The following is a 17,837-nucleotide window of genomic DNA, read 5'->3' on the forward strand; positions in this document are numbered from 1 at the left end:
GTAGCGAGAAACCGGAGCTAAATTATTAAAATGAGATAAATGCAAAAAAAAAAACTTGAGCCATCACCACAGAACTTCATTCCTTCTAGTCTAATCTGCATTTTTCGACCATGTCCTCATCGAACGGGCACGGCGAATCCATACCCACATCTTATCAGGGATCCAATGATTCAAACGGCACAAGCATTTCAAACAGATCGAACAGATCTAATGGATCACAGGGATCACATGGATCTCACGGAACCCAGATATCAATAGGCGGAACCGTTAATAGAGTGCATAGCGTCAAGGCTTCTTCACGCCCAAGGGCCACTTCTAGTATTTCAAGAATAACAGCTGGTTCAGTCTATGCTCATTCAACCGAGATGACTACAGGCACATCAGTTGGATCGCAGAGAAGCTTTTCGCGCAGAAATTCCATTGACTATGAAACTGCTAGCTTGGAAGAGGTGATTAGTGAACCCGGTCCAGATTACATCAAATCAAATCTCAAATCATATAATCAGCAACTTATTGCATATTTGACTCGTGAGGGTCTAAACATCAATCCACTTAAGTTGGGGCAAACAAAGCTTAGTGGTAACCGAAGCCTACTCAAGTTCGGTTTGCGTGGTAATACGCGTAACCCAAATATTGATATATTCATCACCAGCAATGGCCAGATATTGTTTTTACCCTATAATCCCTACCACAGGAAGCGTCAGAGAAGACATCATCATGACAACGAGAATGACGACGATGGTGCAACAATGTACCCAGAGGATTACGCTCAAGATGAGGACGAAGAAGGCGACGGAGGGATAAGCGATAACGATGATGACGGTGTTAACAACGATACTAATAATTTTGATGGTGATACTTCATTAAATGGCAATTTGACATATACTGCCGATAACATTGGACCTCCTCTTTCCAGAGCGACTACGACGGCCACAGAGAGAGCTCATGGCCATCACCGTCATAATGTGACTTGTCATACCTTTTGTGTTATTGTGAAGTTGAGCAAGGACGAAACAATGAGTCCTATATTAAGGGCAAATTATCACACTGATGCCAAAACTAACTGGCTACAGGGAATACCGAAAGACGGAAGGAAAAATATCTTCAAAGAGCAATACCGGGTATCAAAAGATCTTGATTGGTCTCTTGACTTGCGTAGTCCTGACTGTTATATACCTTTCAAAAATTATGATGAGCAGGATGATATGTCTTTTGATTTCAATGCTGACTCTGATAGTTCGACTTCGGGTTCTATTCTGAGAAATGTTACTTTATCTGAGGCACCTTCGCAGGAAGTGCAAACCTACGACCTTCTTGATCCCAAAGATTATGTGGATGAAACGGATTTAAGATCTAAAGACTTGGATACAGATCGTGATTTATTCGAAAACATGGAACCTATGCAATCGAAGACTTTTCAACCAGGATACTACGCATTTCTTCTTCCTGTGGCATACCCAATAAATACACCTGAAACTGCGTGTACATCATTGGGATCGATCATGCACAGATTTGATATGCAGTTACAAAAGCAACCTTTTCAGCCATCTTTACAGGCTCCACCAACCACTCTCGCTTCTCCCATTCATCACTCAAAGTTTGAAGATCCTTCGTATACTTCGTCTGAACGCACCGATCAGCACATGCAGTTTAAGGTACTGCAACAGGGACAGGCCCCAAAGCATACTGGACATTCTTTCATCAAGTCTTCGCTCTTAAAGAAGTTCTCTTTGCATAGGCAGACAAGTACAAGATCCAGGCATTCTTCCATTTCGAATGGTGGTCTCCTAGGTATCAAATCGAAAAGCAGGTCCACTAGTGTGCTTGACTTCCATTATGATTTACCAGTGATTAGATTGCCACCCTCGGATGCCACATCGACACTCAATAAGTCGATTTACGTGAACAAAGTTTGGAACGATTCACTCAATTATGAGCTTCTCCTTCCGCGTAAGTATATCCAACTCTCGCCGACATATTCTGTTAATGATCAGTTTCTGAGACCACATTCGTTCATGCTTCAGATGAAACTGATCCCCTTAATAAAAGGCCTTTGTTTGAAGAGAATTAAAATCAATGTTGTGGAAAAAGCAACCTACGTATCTCGGGACCAGAAGTACGAAGAGGATGTGGGTGGAATTGATAAATCTGGTGTTAAGGAGCGAGTCGTAACTTTGCTAGAAATCAAAGCTCGTGATAAGCCGTCGCATTCGGAGTATCCTCCATTATGTTCTCAGGTAGTCAAAGGTTGTATCGATGACAACCTTCTTACGTGTTGCTACAATAATACTGGCTTTGATGAAACTCCGAAGCATGGTATTCTATCTAAATCATTGGCATTCAGCCGGACTTCTGGTCTTGCCGGCAGTAATAATGGCGAACCCTCTCTCAAGGTTTCTCCTGTTTCACATCGTGATAAGGGTGATATTATCATTACGAATCCTGTGAAAATCCAATGCCCACTTCTGTTTAATGCCAACGATGAATCGCATTTTCTTAGAAATGTTCATAAGAATCTTACGAAGGGCACAACAGATTTGAGTGAATTACGGGACTCTTCTGATGTTCTTGAAGATGACATGATGTCTATATTCTCCGTCAACACGCAGAATCCTGCCCCTAATATTGATGCCACCGTCGATACAGAAGGCGCAAGTGCGACTGACGCAACTTCTTGGATATCTAAATCCCCTACCCTAGGACCCATGTTGTCACCGTCAAGGAATAAGCGGGCATTTTACGATATAGCAACAAGTGCTGAGAGCTTTTCTTCGATTTCAGATGCTCAGAAGATTAGAATTTTCACATTTTCGCCTGATATTACCTTTCACAACATCAAGATACGCCATAGATTACAGGTATGCTTTAGGATCAGCAAGCCTGACCCTTCTATCAGGACAGTAGACGGGCCAAAAATGCATCACTACGAAGTAATTGTGGATACACCGATTGTTTTTGTTTCGCCATTCTGTGTTTCAGAAACGACGGAACTCCCTTCGTATGACGATGCAGTGAAGTCGTCGACGTTTGACACTCAACTGGGCAAGCAGAATTTTATGTTTGCACAGGCTGATACCACTGACTCTTCCATGGAGCCTCAACTTCCTACATTTGAAGAAGCTACTTTGAAACCTGGCTCTCCAATGATGACAGGGTATACTACTGCGGCATATAATTCTGCGGGTGCGATTGATTCGACTACTGTGGTGTCACAGTCACCGTTTTCTCCGTTATGCATATCTCCGCATTCACTTTCAGATGACACTTACAATAATTTGGATCTTTTGGTGGATACATTGGATGATCAAAAACAGCCGCAAATGTCCAATAATGCCGTACCATTTCCTTTGTCAGTGAGCGATGATTTATTTGCAAAAAGGGCAATTAGGAAACAGTCAATTGTTGGCAGCAGTAAACTTTCTACTGCTGCTCATCATCAAAGTATTGAAGGTGATCGTTATCGGTCGATTGATTCCGCTCTTGGTAGTAATAGTATTGACTACTTGCATAATCCTAGCCAGTCGTCCCTCACCTATGATGGAGAAGAACTTCCTTCCTACCAATCGGTCATTGAACAAGATATGTCAGATGGACTAGAACAAAAAATGAGCCTCCTCTCTGTCACTGGAAATGACGAAACACCTGGTCAGAGCGATAATGAAAGCACGAGCACTGTGGAGGTGTACGACAGAACACATAGGAGTCATATACTGTGAGTAAGACCCATTAGTTAAGGATGTATGTATAAAATCTATGTGAATTGGCATTTAAAGGTATTGAATAGGTCTATATTCAAAGTAATTACAGGATATGATTGAGTCTGTGCTTATTTATCTTTGGCAGTATGCGTAGCTGCCAACTTTTCCTCGTCAGAAGGTTCTGGTCGGTAAATATCACCGTTCTTCACCATACAATTGATGGTCTCCTCCTGAGAAGGCATGGCTCCTTGAGAAAGTTGTCTTTGTGGAAGACTCTCAAAGACAGAACCAGAGACAACAACTCTATCGGTATAGGGATCAACATTGAATGCCAAATACTCCACAAGGTCTTTAGTCTTCTCCTGAAATTCCCTGGAGTTCCTGTGTTTGATGGTCATCTTCTGCTTAGTGTCAAATTGGTATATGATCTGGCATAACAAAACTGAACCATCATCATGAGGAAAAGTGTGAAATGTAATCAACTTAGGCTCTTTATTAAACTTGACGAGATCCCAACCAAGCGTAGTATTCTTTGGAAGTTCTTTCTGACGACGACCTAAAGCAAAGTAAACATACTCGGCCATGTGATCACGTGCTTTATCTATATTCCTTTCACTGAAGGCCTTGTTCACCTTCACGTACGATTCTATAGCATCATTTTTCCACTTCAAAAAGTTAGGCTTGTAACCTTTACCCATGTTTCTCTTGAATTGATAAACCTGGACCCAATCATAACAAGACATGTACACTTTTTTGAAAATGCACTTAGTAAATCTAATTGGTGAAATAATTGGGTTGGGCATACGAGACCAGCGTGGAGCAATAAAGGGCTCAAATGGAATACCGACTTTGGAAATGGTAGGTCTCTGCTGCTTCATCTTTTTGGGAGACGTTGCCTTGATCACTTTTTCGTCAGAGTCCTTGAAATCTTCTGCACTATTTTCGGTTGCATAGCTTCTATAACCAGTAATGTCAAATCTGTGCCGATGAGCAAGACTCGTTGACAATATATAATTTGTGTCAACAAGTTTGCAAAGGGGATTCAGAATTCTAGTAGGAAACATGGTAAACGCAGACGGTCAGTAAAAATACATCTCATACATTTGAGAGGCTATATAGAAATTCAAGCTCATTAATTGAGACTCGATCGACAAGGGGAGAAAAGAGAAGCTGGTGTAATTTTATGTGACGCATACTGCATCCGGACACCATACTAGAATCCCTTTACCCTAATGATGCGTTTCTTATGTCTTCATTATATATACATTTATTTCCTATACTCTACATCACTATCGTCACTATCACCTTCCCCATTAGAATCATCGCTAGTAGTTGTGTTACCTTTGACGCTGATTTTTCCCACACTGCTGTCATACAAGCTGCTATCTGCTTTAGGCTTGATTGAATCCCTCGTAGTGCTCGCATCCTGTTCATAAGTTGCCTGCGATTCGTTTACCATACCACCCTTTTCTGCCAGTTCACTATCACCAGCACCAGAAAGTTGATCAGCTTTAACACTTTGGGAAAGAATCCTCAGCTGGTTCATAGATTCAACGATTAACGGCCTTATTTCATTAATTTCGACTAGACTCAACCCGTCCAACTGAAGATAAACCTCATTCAATTCCTTGATACCCTTACGAGCCTTGAGTTGTCTGATTTCTCGCAAGTCCTGTAGTATTGATCTTATCTCATGAGGTGGATCTATGAAGTCATCACTTGATTTATCTAAGACCATTTTCGAGATTGGGAGCCACTGCCAGGGAAGATCCGAAAATTTATTGGGCTGATTCATCTCCTCCTCGTATTTCTTCTTGAGAAAGTTTACTGTTAACCATTCTGGTATCACGATGTTACACTTATCCTGTTTCTTCAATATAAGTGCCAACCAAAGCGGCACTTCTTCTCGACGCAATGCTTTTAAATCTGGTAGTCTTGCTCCTATCAGTGTTGCGCCGTTCATAGTATATCTGGGGAGTATTGTTACAAGTTCCTGCTCCGCCAGGAAGTTGATTTCTCCACTACTAAATCTGTAGAGTGATTTTGCGTTAGCCATAGTAAAAACAGTTCCGCAAACACCAGATGAGCCGTGGTGCTCTAACCAAAGTTCAAGCGTGAAACGCGTTTTGGCGTCTGAATATTTGAAGAATTTCAGGCAGTGCTTGATGTTTAAATGAGGAAGTCTTTGCAATTCTTAAGGTTTATTATAATCATTTGATATTGAAGGACTCCATATTGATAGATGCCAGAAGAAGTCACCAATTTTGATCCCCTAGAGTACTTTACTTTTACTCCCCATAGTACATTAAGTAATGATTTTGCTCTGGAGAATTACATTGAGGTATCTGCTCATGAGAGACTTCCACTAGATGAAAATGAAAATTCCGTGGATATATTGGATCTTCCAATGATATCAATGAATCCACCCTACGAAGTTATAGTTGTGATATTGAAATTACTGAAGAAAAGAGAAACAACCAATTTCGGGGGAGACAAAACTATAGGCGAAGCCATGAAAATAAACGAGCTACTAAAGCTAAAGCAGATCCCTCCTAATGTCTTTGAAGACGCTATCACATGGCTAAAAATCTCTAAATCTATTCTTGGTGATAAGTCAAAATTGATTGAAGTCAACCAATTATCTAGTAATGGGGATAAGCAAAAACTCATAAGGTATTTGACTACCTTTATTTCGTCCCCGCTTAAGCATATTGTTGGTATAGAACAGCGAGAGCACATATATGACATGGCTTCCCTTATTATTGGTGAAATATCCGGTCGTTACGCACGTTCTGGATTTATTAGAACCATAATAGTACCCGGGTGGGCTTCAAAATGCATTAAATTGAAAGAGCCATCGATTACGGAAGATAATTTGGGTATGAAGACTTGGGGATCGGCTTTAGTTTTGTCTGAAAAACTAGTTCAAAATCACATCCAACTCCTTAGGGAACCTATATTAGAGGCTGGCTCAGGAACCGGACTAGTTGGCATAGTGTGTAGGAAACTTGGTTACCACAACATACTGGCAACGGATCTTCCCCCTATTGTTGAGAATCTAAAAATCAACTACACTCTAAATGGATTCGATGACTCTGCCTCTAGCTGTCAGGTTTTGGACTGGTCAAACCCAACTTCCTTCCTACAAAAGAACGGCAATCTACGATATAGCACTATCATCCTTAGTGATCCGATTTACTCGAAGGAGCACCCTTACTGGATTCAAAATGTTCTTGATATTTTTCTCTCCCGTGATCATGATGCTAGAGTCCTTGTACAACTTCCTATTAGGGATAGATTTGGAAAAACTCGTCAACTATTGTGGAGATTGCTTGGTCAGCTAGGACTAATATGTATCCTTGAAGAGAGTAACTCGGGATATGATGACTTTGGCGAATGCACATATGTACTCAAAGAGTATCAATGGAAATAGAGTATTTCAAATACAATGACTAATATGTCAAAACACGAGTAGTATCAGTTAATTACACACTTTCATTTGGTCTTTCTAGTATCACCTTCACCCTTATCGTTTATCTCCCCGTCTCTATCAAAACCAAGTACAGCTGGTTCTTCCTGAATTCCCAAAAAGCTTCTTTTGTATGCAGTTTCCTCAGCGTTGCCTACTTCTTCATCCTCATCTTCATCATAAAAGCTGTCCAAATCATCGCTATAAATACTGGTATCTTCTTGATCACCATCATAACGATTGACTCTAGACTGATACTCAATTTCTTCTTCGTGCTCATCTGGCGATGCCTGCCTACCGTAGCCTTTCGTCACATTACGCCCCTTCGCAATGGCCCTCTCAATGCTAAGCCTATTTTTAATGAAAAGAAGGGTTGGATAGGTAACGTGTTCTCCATTCTTTATCGTTTCTCCTAATCGTTCTTCTGTTGGATCACTGAGAAGATACATATAATCCGTTAGTCGAATTTTAGGGAACAAGGTGATATTTCCGCCGAATCGTTGAAGAAAGAGATTTGACCAATCGCTTTCTGCTAAATTGGGAAATAACTGGAATTCTCTAATCAACTTGAGCCATTTTATAATCTCCAATTTTATCAAATTCTCAAGGTATGCAGGTATAAACCCACCTCTGAATGTCTTTCCACTCTTTCGTACAATTGGTTTACCAATGTCACCCCTATTTTTGAATATCCAAAGCATCACATGTGGATTTACCTGAGAAACAACGGAAAATTTAACATTGTAGTAAGCATTTAATGCCTCTAATGGAATATCTGTTCGCATTGAACCATCTCTCCATTTGTTCCCAAAAGAGAAAGGTTCAATTGTCTTTAAATCGCTTGCCTTCTGCATTAGTACCACCGGTTGTAATATACCAGGGACGGCAGCAGAAGCTAGGATCGAAGACCATATACAACAATTCGGAGAAGTGATCTCATTGCAAAGAATAGTTGGAGAATGAATATCGTTAGGTACAGTTGATATGTTCAACATCTTTCCTGTACGTTCGTGCAATTCCTTAAAAGTGGTAGAGCCCATAGTCCACCATTGAGCTATGCGAGCCCACTGAACTGCATCAAACCGTGCACCTGTTTTCCACCACCTTTTAAACCAAACTCGGAAGGGGTCGTTTCCAATAAGTGTCATTCGGTGCGCTAGTTTTGGTTGTATAAGCTTGAGAAGTTCTTCGTTTGTCCTGGTTCCAACCAACCCTGCAATAGCGCCACCACCAGAAGTGCCACTAATAATTTGTGGTAAAAGGTCATTTTCAAGAAGGGCTTTTATGACTCCAAAATGATTATAGCAGAAGGAAGCCCCCCCAGAAAGTGCCAAAGCAGTTTTACCATAATTTCGGGAAACAATCTTAAAGAATGTATGCTTATCAGAGAGAGATATTTTGTCAGTCGTAAGGATTGCATTAATCGATGCCACAACTTCTGTTTTATATCTCTCTATGAGATCCTTGGTCCCATAGTAGCAATGCGAATACATGATGGGATTCTCTATACCAACGAAATTCGACTTGAGACAACTCTGTAGCACCACCAATAATTTATCGTACTTGCGCTCTCCTCTGAGCTTTTTCATATCAGAGACCGTACGTCGCAAGGTACGCCAGTCGTAGTAGCGATACTTATCTTCATGACACCAACTGTTTAAGTCAAGATATTCATCCAATTGCTTAGCGGTGGCGACATATTCAGCGTAGCTATGGGCGTTTTCTAGATCCTTAACTAATTCACTGCCTTTCTTGTCCCTAAAAAAAATTAACTTCTCGGACACAAAGATAGAAAGACGTACAAGAAGGTATCCAAATGAAAGTACAATCAACCAAAGAAGCGTAATAACAAGCAATGGGTAATGAAGAATGGAAAATGTAAGAGAGGATTCTTCGGGGAGAACTTGTCGCTTCCTCGTATGCGGCGAACTAGAGGTATTCGGACTCTTGGTCAGGTTATAAACAGGCTTCCAATCTGACTGTGATGTAATCGTGGGCACCCTAGAAAGATGGTAGACAGAACTGGTATCCTCGGCATTCATGGAAGGAGAGTCCATATCGTCATAAGCCAATGCATCGCCAAATGCTTCTAAATCATCCTCGTTGATAAATTCGGCATCTAAACTAGAAGGATCCTCACCCATTGTATATACGCTTATAAAAACAGAAAATATAGAAGAAATGAAAACAGATCAACATTCTTACTTATAATTTCAGTCCCAATTAGCGTATCCTTTTCCCGTCCCTTGACGGGGATTTACAAAAATAATTATGCCGAGAAGGATCCGAATACAAAACTGTAGATTTTCAACGCTTTTTACAAAAGACAGACTTATGACCTTAAAACCATCTAAGAATTACTACATGCAAATATAGACACAAACAAGCAAAAACCACGGGTATCACTTCAAGCTTCTCCGAAGCATGTCGGTCTTGTATTCATTAAAATTGAAGGACGTTTTCCGCCTCAGCAAATTTCTTCTTCTCCTCATGGTCTCGGTAAGGTCATCATTTTCATCATCCTCTTCATCACCTATTTCTTCCTCGTCAAGAGGTCTAAATGCAAAGCTCTCATTCAACTTTCCGTAGTTGAGCCGACCTTCTTTGCTTCCTAGTTTGGATCCTCCTTGTTGACCTGCAATGATATTGGAATACATCGCGGAAACAGACGACTCATTTCCTGTATCATCGTCATCATTAGTGCTAGCATCGTTACTTTCAGATGCATCTTCTTTGTCATTGGCAGAATCGTCTGTGGGTTTCTCGCTAGACCCGAAATCAGTTGTACTATTGTCACCACTATATCCATAGCCAAGCTTTTCCGTAGGTATATCAGTGGTAAGCGAGCAACGTCTCTTATATATCTGAGGAGACATAGTGGTGAAAGTAGATTGTTCAGTCAATCGCCTTTGTGCCCTTTTAACGATATCATCCTGTGATGCTTGATTTTGCGCCTCAACCTCGTTCATGTAGTTGTGTGTCCGCCTTCGATGAAAAACATCTGGACTATGTAACAGCAACGATTCAATAGGCGTTGCACTGGCTGGTGGAGGGATCATTATATTCTCGGAACCTAAAGATGAGTTATCGGTATATCCGCTTGGCCGAGATCTTGATAACGTCCGCACTGGCTTCGGATGTATAATACCAGACGAATTCAGAGAGGACATTAGAAAGGATCAACTTTGAACTGTGTTCAGCTATATTTCAATGCTCTTTGAGGATACAAGCTGAGTTCTCTAAGGAAAACAAGCATTATCAAATGAGTCTAACTTAAAATATACACAATATTATACGCTTTTTTAACTGCGTCATCCAAATAGTAAACCAGAATGATTACTGATGGGCACAGCACGAGGCGCTTTCCCGGTGCGGCTCTCGCGGTCCGAGCAGGGAGGAACCATTTGTGAGGTGGGGAAGTTTTCTGGACTCCGTGCAGACGGATCACCATACTCAGTGTCTCCTCCTTATGATCATTTATTTGTCTGTGGGATCAGCCAAATCTGGACTTGGGCATCTCTGAGACATTTTATGGCCAGCATCGAATCTGTTGAGTACACAAATTAGGGCAAAACGATAGAGTCTGTTGAATTAGCTCTCCCATGCATGCATAAATATAATATCATCTTCATAAATTCTCCTCATAAAATGCCTTCATAAATTATCCACATAAATAATCTTCATAAATTCTCTACAGATTAAATTCGGGCCTTCGTCCTTCGTATTACGGGTCCACAACATCTTTCTTCGGTGTCAATATGACTTATTTAAATATAAATCCCGTACTTACGGATATCACAGAGAGTATTGAAGGTCAAGAATCAGCCAATATCTCCTCTCTTCCTCTTGACAGACTTTTGGTTAAAATCGTGGCACAGAATGGTCCCTTCGTGAATTTTACGGAAGATCAATTGCAGAAGCAGATCGCGCAGGATTCTGAAAAGGCCATTGAGACAGATGAAGCTAAGGATACCGATATGGATGTTGATATGCCAGAATATGAAGAGAGTGATGCACATGAAGAAGTTAATAATGATGGTCATCTTAATCATGATGAAAAACTGCAGGAAGGTATATCATTGAATGCTGAGTCAGAGCACCCATATCTTTCTTTGGAAAGTTTTATGAAGCAGAAGGAAAAGGCTATTGGCTACGTTGATTCTGCATTAAACGAGTCTTCGCTTTCGTTGGACTTTGTATCATTGTTAATATCGTGTGTTAGACCGGCTGCAGGATCTTCTTCAATGTCACCTCATTTAAAGCAGAATGTGAAGGTTGGGGTATTATCAGGCTCAAGCATCGATACGGAGCAACATCAACAACAACAGAAAGAAGAAGATATTGAATTGGACAAGAAAAATCAATCGGCTGGTCGTGGTTGGAAGTTACAAAGTTTGGAACGAGTCTCTTCTGATTTGAAATCTGCTGCAGAGAGATTACGAATCGAGATCGGCAAAGAAAAGAGATATTGGGATGGTATGATGGATATTGTGAGATCTGATGAGGTTGTCATACCTGTCAAGTCCAGAAACAGTAAGTCAGTGAAAGAAATCGGTGTGAAATTTGGCTTTGGAGACGCCGGTTCCAACTACTTTGATAAGGGAATTGGATTATTGCGTAAGAATAAGAATAATGGTGAGTTATATTTTGAGAAAAAGGATGTTATACAACAGATGCAAAATGTCCAGAAGGCCGGTAAAGAAGAGACTGATAAAGTGGTCACCGTTAAGCTTTACAAACGTTGCAACGACGATAATAGAACGGAGGATGAACACGGCTCAAAATTATTTATGGTTGGAAGATCAACAAACTTGGTTCAGAGATTGGACAACCTTATCTTGGATAAATCGAAAAGTAAGGTCATTAACGATATTCGTCGTGCCAGATTTTTTCTTTTTGAGGAGGAACTATTCTATCAGTTGATGAGGGAGGCTTCTACATTGACATCTTTACAAGTTAAAGTGAAGTCAGATAAAATTATGGTGGAGTTGCATCATTTGGTTTTAGAGATTGCATTTGAGTCGATGGAAGAGGTTAAGTCATGGGATAACGCTACAGAATTGATAACCGAATACAACAGCGATGCAGATGAAATAGGATCATTTTTAAGGTTAATGCTTTGTTCTCAGCATCGACACAATCTACAACGGAGAAGGCTTCCGCCAGTGTCACTTGACCAGTCTCCTTTGCGTTCTCAGACAAATGAACACTCGACAGTCATGCTTATTCGGCCCTTAATTACGTATAAGAAGCATGAGAGAACCATTAGGAGACTGAAAAGAATATTGCGGTCAATACTCATTGACTTAGAAGGTAAGGATAGTGAAGCAGAGGTGGATGAAATGTTGAAAACCAACTCGAGACTGAAAAGATTTTGCAACGATCCAAATCAGATGAGAAGTGTTAGAAAGAAGAGAAAATTATTGAAGGATAATCCGTTCATCAGGTGTCTTCTCTCACCATTGTCTGTAATGGAGTTGCGGTATAAGGAGAAGTTAGAAGTTCGAATTGAGCTCACATCCAGCTCGTCTGCGTCCTACTCCAGTATTTCAGTTAATGTCAGGCTGAAAAGTTCGGTTCAGCCAGAAAAGCCAAACAAGAAGTCATCGTCACCATCCGAGGACGCTTACGATTTATCAGTGCTTGATGTTCAGTTTTACGATGTCAGAGAGGTTGAGGACTGTCTCAACTGGGTGATTAGAAATTATACCAAGTAGCATATATCCCAATGTACATGCAGTCATGCATATTTTAAGTTTTATGCAGTATCAAACAAAGGCTGCTTCTTTCTTTCCAAAACGAGAATATGCGTCGTTCGGTGAGGCAGTAGCAATAATTGTGTTCATTGTTCCTGTTTCATTGTTTGAAACTGCACTAATTTCATTGTTCTTCTTCCTTGCAGCCTTGGCGAATAAATGCTCGAGCCATTACCAGGTCGTATAATTCGACATATACGGATGTCCCAGTCGGTACGGATGTCCCAAACCAAGCTGTGCCGATACAAGTTCAAATTTGTTGACTCTTGAAGTCACTTTTTTGGGTGCCGCATAATATCTATATATATAGATAGAAGTATCGCTCTTGCCCAGGACTTTTGCTCGTTGATTCTGCTTCTCTTATTCAACACTCAATCAAATTATGCCTCAGAATATTCCATCTGTTCTTGTTGTTGGTGCCGGTGCTCTTGGATTAGTGGCCGCTTATTCTTTGCAGGAGCATGGCCAATGTGACGTTACCTTGGTTGTGAAATTCGACTACGAAAAAGTTTGTCAAGAAGGATATACGTTTAAGTCTGTGCAATTCGGAAACTTCTCTGGTTGGAAACCTAAGTACATCAGGAAATCCGTCGAGGACACCAAACATGAGTACGACTTTATCATAGTTGCTGTGAAAAATTTACCTGATGGACCAGAGCCTGTCAACGATATTATCCGTCATGTGGTGGAGAGAAGTCCAAACTCTGCAGTTATCTTGTTCCAAAACGGCATTGATATCGAAAAGCCATTGATTGAGGAGTTCCCAGGTCATGTCATCATGTCCGGTGTGTCGCTCATCAACTGTACCAACATTGACAGGGTTGTTGACCAGAAAAACAAAGATAGTATTCAAATTGGGCTTTTTGAAAATGAAACCATTAAAGACATTGCCACAGCCGAATCTAAGCTAAAGCAGTTTGTTGAATTATATCATATTGAAGGTATGAATACTGTCAGTTTGGACGAAAACGTTAGATTGTCCAGGTGGAAGAAATTGGTCTACAATGCCTCCATCAACACCACTACTGCCCTTGTTCAGTTGGATGTTACCAGGTCTACAATCTGTGGCTTCAAGCAAAATCTCTGCCGGCCAATCATCGACGAGATTTATGCAATTGCCAAGGCTGATGGCTACAATATCCCTTCTGAAATGGAAGATGAAATGTTGAATTTATCCAACGGTCTTTACTATCGTCCATCTATGTGCGTCGATGTTGATTTCGGCCGTATGATTGAGCTTGAGACTATTGTTGGAAACCCATTAAGAATGGCCAAAAAATATGGTGTTCCAGCCCCAAGATTGGACACTATCTATCATCTATTGCAAATGGTGCAGTACAAAACCATGGAAAAGGCAGGCCTAATTATTATGGACGTTGAAAAGGGTGTTCCTCATAAAACTTTTAATTAGCTAAATAAATCGGCATTTATCGGCTATGTTTTCTTAATTGTCTCTCTTTATTGTAATGCTTCCTTCTACACGGGCTGTAAAAAAAAAATTTTCCGTATCTTGAACTTCAGATTTCCTCTTTGAGGCATATATCGGAGTGCCATAGAAGATAAAGCCACTGGAGCTATCGACATGAGGATATGAAAGAACGTGAGAGAAAAAAAATGGGTGTTAACCGTTTTGGCCATTTGGGCCATTTTGCCCGGATTTTCTTCAATCTTTGGAATACTTGGCTTGCATCCTACATGCCCTTTGGATCTTCCAACTTTCTTGCCACCAATTAATTAATACCTTCACCGTCGAGCAATCGCACGCGTAAACGTCCCTTTTCTTTTTCACGCATTAGGCGTTTTTCCTCTTTGATTTTTCCTTCCATTTCTGCCCAGTGTTTATCTCCATTATATTTAAACTCCTTTTCCCCCTCTTTGAGCAACCGACTGTTCATTATTTCGTGTTCTGAAGTATTTTTTTGCAAGAGTTCAAGGGTTTTGTTGAACTTGACTGTTTCCCACTGGCGTCATTCTTTGCTCAGTCCTTCCTTACGGTATCTTTTTTTTCCTATTTCCCCTCAAATACTCATCTGCCGTTCGTTAATCATGTCTAGTTCTATTTGGCCGATTCCAACTATTGACCGTCCGTTTGGTTTTTACTGGTTTGGCATTTTCGATAAGGTTGTTGCTACAGTTACAGGGGGTTGGTTTGTTCCCTCGCAATTTGAGTTTAAACCCAATGAAGCTCTTCTGTGCGATTTCCCTCACGTTGCTCTTGCCATCGTTATATACTACCTTCTCGTTTTTGGTGGTAGAGCTTTGCTTAAGGCCACTGGTGCCAAGCCTCTGACTTTGAAGTACATTTTCCAGATTCATAACTTATGGTTGACCAATGCTTCGTTCGTTTTACTTGCATTGATGGCCGAGCAGCTTATTCCTATGATTGCACGTCATGGATTATACTATGCTATCTGTAACCGTTCCGCATGGAGTCAGGAGATGGTGGTCTTATATTATTTGAACTACCTAAACAAGTACTATGAATTTTTGGACACTTACTATCTTGTTTTGAAGCAGAAGAAGCTGACTTTCCTTCATACCTATCATCATGGCGCTACTGCTCTTTTATGTTACACTCAATTGATTGGTCATACCTCCATTTCATGGGTTCCAATCACCTTAAACTTGGCCGTTCACGTTGTTATGTACTGGTATTACTTTCTTTCTGCTCGTGGCATTCGTGTTTGGTGGAAGGAGTGGGTTACCAGATTCCAAATTCTTCAGTTCATTATTGACTTGGGATTCATTTATTACGCTACTTTCATTAAAGTTGGTCATTCGTTCTTCCCGGATACTATCTGCCTTAAATGTGCTGGAACTCCTCTAGCTACTGTCAGTGGTTGTCTCATTCTTTCATCCTACTTGGTTCTTTTTGTTTCCTTCTACGTGGATGTTTACAAAAACTCTTCCAAGCAGTCCAAGGTTGTTAGAAGGGTCAGAGGTGGTGTTGCTGCTAAAGTCAATGAGTACGTTTTGTTGGACCAGAAATCCGTTCAAGAGAATTACGATTCGAACACCGGTTCGCCTTTACCAACCAAGAGAAGATCTCTCAAAGATAAAAAGGCGGAAATATTGTAGTGAACAAGCATATTAATAGTCTCATCGTGTTCTTTTCCCATTATCCATCTTAGCTTTTTACGGTTTTCTGTTGCACCTAATATTTCTCGTGTTTCATCAGACCTCATCTATGCTTCTTTTGTATATGTTACTGTTATTTATACCTAAACAAAACCTAAAATTATAAAATTAGATTCAACATCACAATTCTTTGATCATATTAGCAGACCTTCTCTTTGAAAGAAGAATTGCTTCCTTGATCTGATCTTTGCTGATCGCATGGTCATCTTCGCCAATATTACCAGTTATCACTGCACTAAATAAAGTGTCATTTCCACTACTAACAACTTCAATTCCCTCAAAAATGTTTTCCTCTGCTTCACCTTCTGGATCGGCTAATAGGACAGAATCTGAACCATGAGTAATACCAAAAGTCGAACTCCAAGAAAGTTTCCCTTCGTCAATCTTCAAATCATGAAAGGACACAGGATCGCATAGAAGATCAAATTCTTGAAGATCCGAGCCATTTCTGCCGTTACTGTCGTTTTTGTTGGTCTTCCTGGCCCGTAATGCAGAAACCTTAGCATCTGTTTCCTTTTCATTAATGTACATTTCAGGAAGCTTTGTGTTTCTGAGAGCCTTTATCAAAGCTGCATAGCAAAGATCAAATAAAGGTCCTGTCTTCGAATATACTTGAATCTTGGCATAAAGAACGTAGCTGAAGTTCTTCTTGGGTGCAAATTCATTCAATATGTCGCTGTCATCGGAATCGTATCTCCGAATAATAACAGGCTTTCCTTCGGAGTCCCTCGATTTTAGACCCAATTTGATATTCAAACTCTCTTTCGTGATCATCCCGGAGTGTAGAATTGTCTCGTACAAGGCCTGCGAAAGCTCTATCTCCTCTGAAGTGGGAGGGCCGTTTCTTCCTCTGGACACCTCGACAACAGAATAAACAGAAGAATATTGGTTAACCCTATGATCCTCGTCTTTGGAACTGCTGTTGTTTTCATCCTCATCGGCCTCGATGATGTCCTTATCTAATCTGAGTCTGTAGTCATTGGTAAGTTCTTGAGAATCTTCCACAACTCCCGCACTAATACTACATATAACATCTGTGGACCCGCTCTTCACTACAGATGATCCAAGAATAGCATTTGACGATTTCCCCTCTTTCTCGTACCGACTGAAGCCTGCAGGTGATACTATAACTGGTCTGAATTCATGAAACTTCCTTAATGACGGTCTTAGACCTATTTCTATGTACCGCTTTAAGGTGACATCAGGAGCTATGAGTGCAAGCTTGGAAGGTGCAAACTTTATTGAACGAAGGTGCGTATCAGTCATAACCAAAAAACTGTTGAATCTAAATGCTCAACAAAGCAAATGTATAATAGGGTTGATTGTATGTTAGTGAAAAAAGAAAACGAAGTGTGTTGAATAAAGAAGTCTGCTCGAAGCCTAAAAATTTTTCCTAATCCAGTATTTAACGGAGAACAATTCAAGGATTGGATATCCAATAGATAGTCTACAAGAAGTTGTAGGATATCTAGTGTGCATCTAACTTGAATTACTTGATCTTGTTGTATATGACTACTTTGTGATCTAAAACTTCCTGTAGCCGTATCAATCTACCAACCACGTCTGTATTCATGAAAATTTATTTACTTGGAGCCTCATTTCATGCATGAAGTATGACGTACAAAATTACTGCAGATAGGTAGAGAAACATGGTTGAGAACTTGCATCATCAATAAATGTTCATCGCTGAAAAATTATATGACCAATGAATAATCATAATGTTCAATTTATGACTTTCAGGATATTCAAGTACCCATCGGCTGGATCTTGACTAAA

At 40.4% G+C, this 17,837-nt stretch overlaps 9 protein-coding genes across 9 annotated transcripts; 4 read left to right on the forward strand and 5 right to left on the reverse strand.

Annotated features, from left to right (window-relative positions):
- Positions 1–110: 110 nt before the first annotated feature.
- Positions 111–3,716, forward strand: FOA43_000661 (uncharacterized protein; the record flags this gene model as incomplete). The annotated part of the gene is made up of 1 exon (XM_038920988.1): positions 111–3,716. One exon carries the CDS (start codon positions 111–113, stop codon positions 3,714–3,716), a length of 3,606 nt encoding a protein of 1,201 aa, XP_038776916.1.
- Positions 3,717–3,826: 110 nt separating this feature from the next.
- FOA43_000662 (uncharacterized protein) lies at positions 3,827–4,910 on the reverse strand (the record flags this gene model as incomplete). The annotated part of the gene is made up of 2 exons (XM_038920989.1): positions 3,827–4,652; positions 4,906–4,910. 2 exons carry the CDS (start codon positions 4,908–4,910, stop codon positions 3,827–3,829), a joined length of 831 nt encoding a protein of 276 aa, XP_038776917.1.
- Positions 4,911–4,965: 55 nt separating this feature from the next.
- Positions 4,966–5,754, reverse strand: FOA43_000663 (uncharacterized protein; the record flags this gene model as incomplete). The annotated part of the gene is made up of 1 exon (XM_038920990.1): positions 4,966–5,754. One exon carries the CDS (start codon positions 5,752–5,754, stop codon positions 4,966–4,968), a length of 789 nt encoding a protein of 262 aa, XP_038776918.1.
- Positions 5,755–7,193: 1,439 nt separating this feature from the next.
- On the reverse strand, positions 7,194–9,311 carry FOA43_000664 (uncharacterized protein; the record flags this gene model as incomplete). Its single annotated transcript, XM_038920991.1, has 1 exon — positions 7,194–9,311. One exon carries the CDS (start codon positions 9,309–9,311, stop codon positions 7,194–7,196), a length of 2,118 nt encoding a protein of 705 aa, XP_038776919.1.
- A 258-nt stretch (positions 9,312–9,569) lies between these two features.
- FOA43_000665 (uncharacterized protein) lies at positions 9,570–10,226 on the reverse strand (the record flags this gene model as incomplete). Its single annotated transcript, XM_038920992.1, has 1 exon — positions 9,570–10,226. The coding sequence occupies one exon, from the start codon at positions 10,224–10,226 to the stop codon at positions 9,570–9,572; it is 657 nt and encodes a 218-aa protein (XP_038776920.1).
- Positions 10,227–10,925: 699 nt separating this feature from the next.
- On the forward strand, positions 10,926–12,884 carry FOA43_000666 (uncharacterized protein; the record flags this gene model as incomplete). Its single annotated transcript, XM_038920993.1, has 1 exon — positions 10,926–12,884. The coding sequence occupies one exon, from the start codon at positions 10,926–10,928 to the stop codon at positions 12,882–12,884; it is 1,959 nt and encodes a 652-aa protein (XP_038776921.1).
- Positions 12,885–13,305: 421 nt separating this feature from the next.
- Positions 13,306–14,334, forward strand: FOA43_000667 (uncharacterized protein; the record flags this gene model as incomplete). The annotated part of the gene is made up of 1 exon (XM_038920994.1): positions 13,306–14,334. The coding sequence occupies one exon, from the start codon at positions 13,306–13,308 to the stop codon at positions 14,332–14,334; it is 1,029 nt and encodes a 342-aa protein (XP_038776922.1).
- Positions 14,335–14,969: 635 nt separating this feature from the next.
- Positions 14,970–16,001, forward strand: ELO2 (Fatty acyl-CoA elongase/Polyunsaturated fatty acid specific elongation enzyme; the record flags this gene model as incomplete). Its single annotated transcript, XM_038920995.1, has 1 exon — positions 14,970–16,001. The coding sequence occupies one exon, from the start codon at positions 14,970–14,972 to the stop codon at positions 15,999–16,001; it is 1,032 nt and encodes a 343-aa protein (XP_038776923.1).
- Positions 16,002–16,181: 180 nt separating this feature from the next.
- On the reverse strand, positions 16,182–17,327 carry FOA43_000669 (uncharacterized protein; the record flags this gene model as incomplete). Its single annotated transcript, XM_038920996.1, has 1 exon — positions 16,182–17,327. The coding sequence occupies one exon, from the start codon at positions 17,325–17,327 to the stop codon at positions 16,182–16,184; it is 1,146 nt and encodes a 381-aa protein (XP_038776924.1).
- Between the last annotated feature and the right edge of the window lie 510 nt (positions 17,328–17,837).

This window comes from Brettanomyces nanus, chromosome 1, assembly GCF_011074865.1.
Source record: "Brettanomyces nanus chromosome 1, complete sequence".
Classification (NCBI taxonomy): Eukaryota; Fungi; Ascomycota; class Pichiomycetes; order Pichiales; family Pichiaceae; genus Brettanomyces; species Brettanomyces nanus.